This window comes from Dermacentor albipictus, chromosome 1, assembly GCF_038994185.2.
Source record: "Dermacentor albipictus isolate Rhodes 1998 colony chromosome 1, USDA_Dalb.pri_finalv2, whole genome shotgun sequence".
Classification (NCBI taxonomy): Eukaryota; Metazoa; Arthropoda; class Arachnida; order Ixodida; family Ixodidae; genus Dermacentor; species Dermacentor albipictus.
In genome coordinates, this window is record NC_091821.1 from 41,372,642 (window position 1) to 41,384,824 (window position 12,183).

General features: G+C 42.0%; 1 protein-coding gene across 2 annotated transcripts in view; it reads left to right on the forward strand.

Moving 5' to 3' along the window:
• The first annotated feature begins 229 nt into the window (after positions 1 to 229).
• LOC135906625 (WD repeat-containing protein 46) overlaps positions 230 to 12,183 on the forward strand; it is a 94,907-nt gene continuing 82,953 nt past the window's right edge. The window contains exon 1 of one of the 2 annotated variants that reach the window (XM_065438110.1): positions 230 to 391. Coding sequence is in view for 1 of the 2 variants with exons in the window: in XM_065438101.2 (XP_065294173.1) it covers positions 324 to 391 (68 nt within the window). In the remaining variant the exon portion in view is untranslated. The remainder of the gene's footprint in view (positions 392 to 12,183) is intronic. The other variant, XM_065438101.2, reaches the window with a different exon arrangement.

Below are 12,183 nucleotides of genomic sequence, written 5' to 3' on the forward strand. Positions count from 1 at the left end.
TACCGAAACCAACCAGTAACGACATAGCAGGTTTTGGGCATCGCTCACTACCAGAAGCGCAGACGAAGGCAACTTCGCATTTTTGTTAATAGGCTAGGCAAATAAAAATGTCAATACTGAACGACTCGAGCAATAAAATGCGATCTTGATGCGAAACATAGCCTTCAATATCTGCTTTTGTTACTGCGAGGGAGTTGTCTCATTCTTTGCCAAGCAAAAGCCAACGTGGGCTAAAGCCGCAGCCATACCGATCACACGCGCTGTGCTAGCTGTGCGTTTTGTGGTGTTGTGTTGACTGGGCAGTGCACGTGGTTTGTGTGTCGATGCTCTTCGTCAGCTCTGCACTTGTATTGCATTTCGTCCGCTTAGTGATCACGAGTGAACGCAAACGGTGAGATAAGTCAAAGTGTTTATACTTAATGTACAAGTAATTTGCTGAGTTATAGCGCGCACTAAAGAGGTTACGTTTGTTAGCGCTGCGTGCAAGTGCGTGGATAGAGGCATCTGCGTGAGGGCGTACCAGTGGTTATTGCAAATTTGTTAACGCAATTAAGGACGAGGAAATAAAACGCATCTTATTTGTGCATGGCTTGTGCGGAGTTCCATTTATGAATCGTACAATGAAAACTGGCCCAGCAACAGTGTCTACATACCTTCTGAAATGCGTGTGCTTCTGAAATGTATTTTCTGAAATTGCCTCTGATCACTTTGTGCGCAGTCTTTAGTTACAACAAATGTGGATCTTGACATTACCATCATACAGGTGAAGAGAGAAAGATCGGTATTTACGGAGCTTCAAGAAAAAAAAAAAAGCAGATCCAAGGCACATATATCGGCAAAGTTCTGACAGGTATTGCAGAAGTCGCGCGGCGTGGTAGTGCGTTTTAAACTTAGCGTTGCAAGTTGGCGGCTGGACGTAATTATATTAATTCAGTTGTGTTTTTTACTCATTGTAACAACGTGTCATTATTTCGCATTATTGGCGGCGCCTCCAGGACACCAAAGCTAGAACGCTTCGGCCTCCGCGGCCCCATCCCACGGGCCGCCCCGCTTCCAGCTTTCATCCCCCCGCTACCCCTTGGGTGCCCTGGAGATCCTGCGCCGCCTGCTTTATTATAACCTCAGGTGCTCTCCTGAGGACTCCGTTTGCCGGTTACATGTGCCCTTCTGGAGCAGTGCTTGTAAAAAATCCAACGTGTCGTCGCGACGAAAAACGCCAGTCAGAACCTTGCCGGAATCTGTATAAACCTGTATGAAGCCAAACTTTAGTAAAGCAATTTGGATTAAATCTTATACAACTAACGGCGATACGTACAACTGTGTTTACTTTCATCCTATGCAAAATGCAACCTCATGCGATGTTTGTCTATCCACCACAAAGGCTTTTCATATTTATGGACTACACCGCTCGGAAGCTTTGCCGAAAGCCGAACAGCAAAATCAGGCAAATTCGTATTTTGAGAGGTTCTTGTAGGTATGTGACTAGGACGAAGGTGATGCGTGATGCTTGACGAGAAAAGGATGGTGATGATAGGTGTATGCATAGAGAAGTACGGCGTATAACTTGCTACATTTAAGGATTCTGTACCTGTTGTGTCGCAGTGACACATATCCATTCTGAAGGACTGACGAAGAATCGGCACACCCTCAATGGCACATAATGAATGCCTAAATCAAAGAAAATCATGTTAATCAGAGAAGGCATTCAATGCAATGTGACATTCTTTTAAAAGGTTGGTATGCTTTAGAGATGCCTACAAGCTGACATTATATGCTCAGGTTTTATGCAGGAATTTATGTTTATTATGTAGAACAGAGGTGTGCTTACCGGCACCACTTTTTTGGTCGGCTTATAGGGGTTATGTAAGCTTGTTTGCTGGTACTTGCATTCGGTGCACATATAACCTTCATTATATATGTCCAGAAATATGTCCGCCAAGATGCCAACCAACCCAGCAGCAGGCAACAGTAACAGCAGCCATGCCAAACCCTGGAGGGTAGGCATAGAAAGCTTTGCTTTAAAAAGTATTGCTTTTATGTTCATTCATATCCATAAATGCTACAGCAAAGAGCAGCAGCAAATACTACAAGGAGGCAAGATGTACAATTTGGCTATCACTGTGTGCACATTCCTCCCAAACAGATATTTCCTTGTCAGCTAAGAAAACCGAAGGAACAGACAAGCAGTTTCATATTTGCTTTGCTTTGATAAACTCTCGTTTGAGCTGAACTCTGTATTTTTAAAGGTTCAGTTTGCTCAACCAAATTCATTGCAGTTAGTGGCGACACATAGCGAACAACCTTATGAACATTGTAATAATGCTTCATAAGCTGGCCATTCTGGTAGTTACTGGTTCATCATACTTAGGCTTTCTTAGAAAAAAAAGACACGAAATGAAAAACACCTGCTGTGCACAAATTTCCCCCCCTTTTTTTTGCACTAATGCTTCTTGGACATGCCTTAATTTATGATTCCACAAGGGGTGACCAGTATATGCTGCATTTATTTTGACATGCCTCTCCATTTTTTTCGGGTTGTGCCTATATCTTCATATATCCGCTTTTATTGGCATTAGCCATGTAGGCCGTTTGACCAGCAGATCATGACGGCATTTGTTGCTTTGAGCAAAAGAGGTAGAGAGGTACTTGCTTGCGCCCCCATGTTGAGATGTGATGTTGAATGTGATTTGTAATCACGCAAATAGTAGTGAATAGGACGTTACTGACGGACACAAGTGAGAAGGTTGCCATGCCTCCTACCTGTGGTAAAAGCTTGAATGTGATGACAAAAATATGTCTCATTGCTGAGCTTTCAATATCTCTGTGAAATGTAATTTCACACTGATAGAGGTATGCAAATATTCAGAACTTTCGAGTGACAAATTGAATAACGTCCTATTCGTATTGGACTTCAAATTGAATAGTCGCTATTCTTAAATGTGAATGGCTGTGAATGAACAACACTTCGTAATGTACAATGCAATGACAGAAACTTCTTAATGTTAAGTATACTAGGATGTGAATATCATTTTCTGTTAATTGTGAAAACGGCTGCTCATTATTCGAAAGCTATTAAAGAAAAGTATTGAATGTTTGAGTCAACTCGCTGCTGGCACTATTCAATTAGATTTCAAAAATCGTTATTCATACCCCCCCCCACACACAGCAATGCTACGTGATGCAGTAACAATGAGGATGAGCTTGTAAAACAGTCTGATGGCAGTGAAATTGAATGTTACAATGATGTGAAGAATCTTAATGGTGCCAAGTATAGTCAATGGGCTGAACTTGTGTGATATTGAGAATGTGTATGGCCCACATGTGCCATCAGTGCAAGGAACTGCCTGAATCATCATCATCATCAGCCTGGTTACGCCCACTGCAGGGCAAAGGCCTCTTCCATACTTCTCCAACTACCCCGGTCATGTACTAATTGTGGCCATGTTGTCCCTGCAAACTTCTTAATCTCATCCACCCACCTAACTTTCTGCCGTCCCCTGCTACGCTTCTCTTCCCTTGGAATCCAGTCCGTAACCCTTAATGACCATCGGTTATCTTCCCTCCTCATTACATGTCCTGCCCATGCCATTTCTTTTTCTTAATTTCAACTAAGATGTCATTAACTCGCCTTTGTTCCGCAACCCAATTCGCTCTTTTCTTATCCCTTAATGTTACACCTATCATTCTTCTTTCCATAGCTCATTGCGTCGTCCTCAATTTAAGTAGAACCCTTTTCATAAGCCTCCAGGTTTCTGCCCCGTACGTGAGTACTGGTAAGACACAGATGTTCTAAACTTTTCTCTTGAGGGATAATGGCAACCTGCTGTTCATGATCTGAGAATGCCTGCCAAACGCACCCCGGCCCATTCTTATTCTTCTGATTATTTCAGTCTCATGATCCGGATCCGCAGTCACTACCTGTCCTAAGTAGATGTATTCCCTTACCACTTCCAGTGCCTCACTACCTATCGTAAACTGCTGTTCTCTTCCGAGACTGTTAAACATTACTTTAGTTTTCTGCAGATTAATTTTTAGACCCACCCTTCGGCTTTGCCTCTCCAGGTCAGTGAGCATGCATTGCAGTTGGTCCCCTGAGTAGTATACTAAGCAAGGCAATATCATCAGCGAATCGCAAGTTACTAAGGTATTCTCCATTAACTCTTATCCCCAATTCTTCCCAATCCAGGTCTCTGAATACCTCCTGTAAACGCGATGTGAATAGCATTGGAGAGATCGTGTCTCCCTGTCTGACGCCTTTCTTTATTGGGATTTTGTTGTTTTGCTTATGGAGGACTATGGTGGCTGTGGAGCCGCCATAGATATCTTTCAATATTTTTACATACGGCTCATCTACACCCTGATTGCGCAATGCCTGCATGACTGCTGAGGTTTCGACTGAATCAAACGCTTTCTCGTAATAAATGAAAGCTATATATAAGGGTTGGTTATATTCCGCACATTTTTCTATCACCTGATTCATAGTGTGAACATGGTCTATTGTCAAGTAGCCTTTACGGAATCCTGCCTGGTCCTTTGGTTGACAGAAGTCTAAGGTGTTCCTGATTCTTTTTGCGATTACCTTAGTAAATGCTTTGTAGGCAACGGACAGTAAACTGATCGGTCTATAATTTTTCAAGTGTTTGGTATCCCCTTTCTTATGAATTAGGATTATGTTAGCGTTCTTCTATGATTTCGGTATGCTCGAAGTCATAAGGCATTGCGTCTAGAGGGTGGCCAGTTTTTCTAGAACAATCTGCCCACCATCCTTCAACAAATCTGCTGTTACCTGATCCTCCCCAGCTGCCTTCCCCCTTTGCATAGCACCTAAGGCTTTCTTTACTTCTTCCGGCGTTACTTGTGGGATTTCAAATTCCTCTAGACTTCTCTCTTCCATTATCGTCATGTCGTCGTGGGTGCCACTGGTACTGTACAAATCTCTATAGAACTCCTCAGCCACTTGAACTATCTTATGCATATTAGTAATGATATTGCCGGCTTTGTCACTTAACGCATACCTCTGCTTCTTGCCTATTCCTAGTTTCTTCACTGCTTTGAGGCTTCCTCCGTTCCTGAGAGCATGCTAAATTCTATCCATATTATACTTCTTTATGTCAGCTGTCTTACGCTTGTAGAGCAACTTGGAAAGTTCTGCCAGTTCTATTCTAGCCGTAGGGTTAGAGGCTTTCATACATTGGCGTTTCTTGATCAGATCTTTCGTCTCCTGCGATAGCTTACTGGCATCCTGTCTAACGGAGTTACCACCGACTTCTATTGCACACTCCTTAATGATGCCCATAAGATTGTCGTTCATATCTTCAACACTAAAGTCCTCTTCCTGAGTTAAAGCTGAATACCTGTTCTGTAGCTTGATCTGGAATTCCCCTATTTTCCCTCTTACCACTAGCTCATTGAGCGGCTTCTATGTACCAATTTCTTCCGTTCCCTCCTCAAGTCTAGGCTAATTCGAGTTCTTACCATCCTATGGTCACTGCAGAGCACTTTGCCGAGCACGTCCACATCTTGTATGATGCCAGGGTTAGTGCAGAGTATAAAGTCTATTTGATTTCTAGTCTTGCCATTCGAGCTCCTCCACGTCCACTTTCGGCTATCCCGCTTGTGGAAAAAGGTATTCATTATCCGCATATTATTCTGTTCTGCAAACTCTACTAATAACTCTCCTCTGCTATTCCTAGAGCCTATGCCATATTCCCCCACTGACTTGTCTCCAGCTTGCTTCTTGCCTACCCTAGCATTGAAGTCGCTCATCAGTATAGTGTATTTTGTTTTGACTTTACCCATCGCCGATTCCACGTCTTCATAAAAGCTTTTGACTTCCTGGTCATCATGACTGGATGTAGCGGCGTAGACCTGTACGACCTTCACTTTGTATCTCTTATTCACAGCAAGACCTGCCACCCTCTCGTTAATGCTATAGAATTCCTGTATGTTACCAGCTATATCCTTATTTATCAGGAATCCGACTCCTAGTTCTCGTCTCTCCGCTAAGCCCTGGTAGCACAGTATATGCCTGCTTTTTAGCACTGTATATGCTTCTTTTGTCCTCCTAACTTCGCTGAGCCCTATTATATCCCATTTATTGCACTCTAATTCCTCCAATAGCACTGCTAAACTTGCCTCACTAGATAGCGTTCTAGCATTAAACATTGCCAGGTTCAGATTCCAATGGTGGCCTGTCTGGAACCAGGGATTCTTAGCACCCTCTGCTGCGTCGCTGGTCTGACTGCCGCCGTGGTCAGTTGCTTCGCAGCTGCTGGGGACTGAGGGCCGGGGTTTGATTGTTGTATTCATATAGGAGGTTGTGGCCAAGTACTGCACCAGGGTGGCCAATCCTGCTCTGGTGAGGGAGTGTGTTACCGGTTCTGGTTACCGGGATCAGGCCACACTCCAGGCCTGTTTATGCAATTTTATCAACATGCGGATTTTATTTTTTCTTTAGTCCGGTGGAAAATTGCGCGGCACCAGGATTCGAACCACGGTCCTCTTGCACGCGAAGCAGATGCTCTATCTCCACGCCACCGCTGCACCTTCAGCTAATTGTCAGCAGCAGAAGCGTGCAATGCTAATGAGTATGCTGTGATGTCTATAGGCAAACAGTGAAACTTTATTCGACATCACAATTCTAAGACTTCTCAGGGTATTTGAAGTGTATAAATTTGCTATTGCTCAGTTGACAAACTTTCAGTCTGCTAACTGGAACAGTAATAAGGGCTTGTAGCCCCGTAGCTGATAATTACCGCAAACATGTTGACAGGAAAAACTGATGACCATAACATCAAAGAAGTAGATATCGCCATCGGCCAGTGACAGTTCATGTTTTGTGATGGGGCATTGAAGAGAAATAGTTCCATCATGCTAACCAAAATTAACATAGAATTTTCAAATTGAAATTGATCATAAAATTTCTACACAAAAAGGTAGTGTTAACAATGCTTGACAATCTGGAAGCACGATAAAACAGTGCAACTACTGTTTGAGAATAACTGCTTGTCAGTGAAATTATGAGATGTTGATGTCAGCAACAGCATTGATTGTGTAGCACCAAGTGAGCAGAATTACAAGCTGAATGTAAAATTTGTCGTAAACTACTTTGTTGCTTAGTCGACACATCATTTTTCGATTGAGCCTTTAGACTGCTTCTGCCCTAGAGTTGTATAGACTTGGTTCACTCAGCTCAATGTTTTGCGACTGAATCATGAGATTGTGTCATTGACTGTGACACGAACTGGGGTTTTATGGAAGGCACTTAAAATATACAGCATTTCCTGACCTAATAGTGGGGACATTTATGAACTTGAACTCGAAAAAAAAAATATAGACAGTAATTGTTGAATGCTATGCTATGTGAGCATGCAGTGAGAGTTGCAGCAAACAAATAGAAATGCAACCGCCTCTAGCGCTGCCATCAGTCATGCACAGGGCCAATACGTTTTGTTTCTGTTGAACTGACACTGCAAATGGCAAACAAAGCCAGGTGCTTTTGGGCAGGAGGATGCTAGGTGGAGGCCCAACTACGTATTTCATGCTAAATTTAGGTCCCCTATTCTAATAACTTGTCACGTAGGCGTTTGAAATGTCTTCAAACTAATCTTATTGACTCAGTACACTCAAGTGGGGGGCTGCTACCTTACCAACAGGTCACTAAGGTCCATGTTGCCATCTCATAAGGATTTCGGGCTGTGCGAATGCACATTTTGGCCAGCACGGGTTTATGCTAACTCATCTTAAATTATTCAGAAGAATAGAATTGCAGTAAGTTTTCTATCTTACAATAAAATATTGTTTGCTGAAAAAGTACGAACACAAACATTTACTCTAGTTTTTTTTGTTTTATTAAACACTGCTACTAAACACTGTGGCACTGCTGACTCTGTGGGCATGGTATGGATTGAGCCTCAGTTCATTGAGCATGTACCAAAAAATGATACATTAAATGCATTGAGAACCATTCATTATCCATGCCAAGTGCAGTACATCTTCAGGCTTGAAGCAGAACTCCTAATTACATCAAGGGATTGGAAGTAGTGGTTGCATGGTATCACAAACCACTGACATGCAGGTTATTTAGCTTAATGCTATGGTCTTCCATTCAGCCTTGTTATATAATGAACATGTCACTGAAAGATGAGCATAGTAGAAGCTCAAAAGGACAATAAGGGACGTTAGAGAGGCAACAGCAGAGGACCATGCTCTTCCTTCCTTGAATACAGTGAAGTGCAGAGCAAAAGAAGAAAGAATGGTGTGGTGGCGACATGGTCTTGTGTGTTGAGCTTTTGATGACATTATCCTGGTGTGGCTTGTGACTGCTGCCACAATTTCACTAGGCTGACTGATCAGTGCATTCCTGGTTTTTTATTCGATTTCTGTGATGCAATGAGGAACCAGCAAACTACTCTTATGATGTATATTATTCATTCCTTGGGCTCTTTTCCGTATTTTAATTCATTAACTAACCCTGTGCTCTTGGTCACCACCATAGTTTCATATTACTATAACTAGAGGAAAATCGCACTGCGATCGTTCAACTATCATGGGAATGATGGGAAGTACAGGCTACGGATTGGTATTTTGCTGACTGGCGAACTAGCTTACAGGTATTTTCTGGCAGTTTTGGTTGTGCTCCAAGTGCAATTGCTGTAACCTGCAGTGGGATGGTGCGATGCAAAGCTCTCTGTCTTTGTTCTGTTGCTCAAAGTGGCGATAGTGCGCTGGGCCAGCGGCTGGGCCGATGCTTGTGTCGTGGTGTGGTGTTGAAGCTCTGACGAGAAAGCGACATCATCGTAAAGATTGAACAAATGTGTTTTGACCGTTTTGACCTTGGTTTGTTAAGTGTGTTAGGTTGGCGCTGTAGCGTTATGTACTTTATGAAACTTCAGAAGGGCAAAAGGAAGGCACTACTGATACAAGACACAGACAGTTGTACTTCCAGTGGCTTGACAATCAAATTTTGTTGAGGTCTTCATTACGCATTGCTCGTTTATGTGCTCATAGAAATGTGTGTTTTGGGTCATTTGAGAACACAAACTTACTTGTGGTATGAAAGGTTGCTGCTTCCTGGCTGTTGTCTGCTGTCGCAAAATGGGTAAGTTTACAGCCACGCCATAACAGCTGCTGGCGGCCGCTTCAGAAGCGGTACGTCAGTATAAAATATAATGAAGCATACTTGTAGGAGGCCACAAGCGTACTAGCTAGCACTGCAGCAGATGTGCTTAAAAGTACTTGAAGACGTTTAGCAGTCGTGACAGCCGACGCAGCCTTTCGAAAGAGTGATAGTTCGCAAGTGCCTGTCATCTGCAAGAAAAATATCGTGGTCACAGCGAGCAGGCATCTTAGCAGACGACTTGTAGCATTCCTCTCAAAGGCGCAACACTTTCCCACAGTACAAAATTTTTATTTCCATAAATACTTGATGAGTATTTTTATATAAGTACATGCACGATTGTTATTGCTGTTGTAAAAATAAATTAATTATTCTCTGACGCTAAATCGTAAACAGAATTGCAGAAGAATGCATACCCTGGTGTGCCCTGGTGGCAAATCATGCTTCAGTCTCAAAGTCATGCAAAGCTTATGTAATGTGTTGTGAATTATATAAGATACTGCTGAAATAAAATTAGATTTTATGCAATAATATTTGAGTATAGCTTCATTTACTGTGCTGCAAGCAAACACCGCTAGTCTAAAGATCGAAGTCAATCCGAAGCCTGTACTTCTTATCATTCCCATGTAGGTTGAGGCAACACTCAGGAGAGCTCCCGTAGACACTAGTGCCACATTTCCCTCTAGGGTATTTATTTAGAAACTCTATGGTCACCACTGTGTTCCTCTCCTTTGCCTTTAATCAAGTCTTTTTTTCATGCTGCTTTCCTGAAGATATGAAGCCTTATGCCACAATGCACTTTTCGTGCGCAATGACTTGGTGATATTAGAATATGATGCAATAGATTATTTCTTGTTCTCTTGAGAAATCACGGCATCCTACCGTAATGAATAGGTTAAAAGCATCCTTATTAGAGAAACAATAGAAAAAGAGAAAACATTTTTTGTGTTAATATTTCTGTAAGAAAGGAAGGTGTGTGAGAACCTACCTGTTGCAGTAGCTTAGTGGCTATAGTGGTGTTACGCAAAGTGCATTGTCAGGGATTTGGGCCCATATCGCAGTGGTAGAATCACATATGAAAGTGAGATGCAAAAATACGATATATGCTCATTACTCAAAATACCATGTGTGCAAATACCAATTTTGCTCATTGGTAAAAAAAGTTGAACTTGTTGATGTTTTTCTGGTTGCTCGCGAAATTATTCAGCTGCTTGTTGAGGCTTAAAGAGAAAAGTGCTGTTATTCAAGCTGTTTTGATCCAACAAATGGTAATTTTATGTTCTGTATTCTCGCATTCCTCACTTTCTACAGATTGTTAAATATTGAGGTGGGCTGTACTAGAGCATTGACTTAGATCTGTAACTCATTGGAAATGAGAAAAGCAACATGTAAATTATAACATTTTTGCACAAGCAGACAACAACAAAAGGAACACAATGCGCTAACTTATCAATTTATTATTGGGAAATTCATACATTTATACACCATGTGCAACCATGCCACTCCTGGTCAAATTGTCATATTGCTCCTTCCACAAAGGCCGTCTCTTTGTCAAGCAGGTCAATAGACACAACACTAATGCATATTTCACCATTATGCCAGATAGCTTCTGAAATTTTATGCATGTCCTTATCTCTATGTGTGGCAAGTTAGCATGCCAACACGCCCACCACATAGCAGTAATCTGATGGTTTTTTAAAACCTTTTTTCTTCATATTTCTATTTTGTCTGTCTCACAGACCATAACTTTAATTATAGTGTTTAAGGCGTATTCCTAATTAAAACTAGCCTACCTTTTAATTAGCATCCCTGAATTAAATATGTGTGCTTCTTTGGGGGTGCTTTTTAAACGGACCCTGAAATGATTTTGATGATTTTGTACAAGCGTGCTGAGTCATTAGGGTAGGTCCTTCTAAACATTATTTGACGCATCTTAGTGTTCCGCGTAAAGCCTGTAATTTATTGTAAGGTTTTAGAAAAGTACATCGCTACAGATCGCAGCATGCCATTTGGCTGAATTTTCAGCCGCCCCTAACCATGTGATGTAAGTTGCCCTAAAGACGCTAGTAGGGCGAGGTATCCGATTGGCTGTCCAGGGCGCGTCCTAAATTTTTCCAACTTTATGGCAAATGTTAGTTAATTTGTTTCTTTAAAAAGCAAATAACAGAGAGAGAATGCACAAGGACAATTTCTCACTACACTTCGGCATTTCCAGCTCAAAGCAAGTGTCGTCTGCTTGTGTTACATGCTTTTACAACCCAGGTTGTAAAAAAAGCATGAATGCAAGAACAACTTGTATAAGAATGGAGCATGAATACTGTAAACATTCTCCAGTAAGAAACTATTTTTACATTTTAAGGCTTGTTGTCTAGCATGGGTATTTTGGTGAGGTAGAAAACATGCTGGTGAAAGTGATGCCACAAGCATGTGTAAAATTATTAAAACAACCTGGTGGCAGTTTGATTTTTCATGCAACTGTCCATGCATAATGCATCACTCCTTTGGCTGCTTGTTACGGCGTAATAGGATGCGAAACAAAGCGAGACCAGGACAGGAAAGAGCGTGCACTCCTTTGAATTTAATAGAGTTTGAGAACTTTGAAAGGATGGCTGTCAACTTAAAGGGACTGTGACATGGTCTTCCTACTGTTCTCAGTCTATCATCGTAATTGAGAGTAAAGGGGTCAAAATAGTTATGCACTGAAGAAAACTGGGCTCTCAGCGCACATTTTAACTCAAAATTTTAATTTTAAATAACTGCCTTCAAGCCTTTACCGCCGACAGTGACTGCCATTTTGGCATGAATTGGGTGATGTCAGGAAATGTCGGACCACCTGACTGCTACAAAACAGTCTGAAACCACATCGAACAGCTTCCTCCACATGCTCTGGCAGCCAGTGCCGCATAAGGGTGTTGCCGTTGATTTGTACCTGTAATTCTTTCACTTGCACGATAAAAGAAGCACAAACCAAAAGATACCTACAGAAACTATTTCAGGCTAACCATCAACGACGCTTGGCGAACACGACATATTTCTGACTTGTGCAATCACTTCTGATGTTTGCA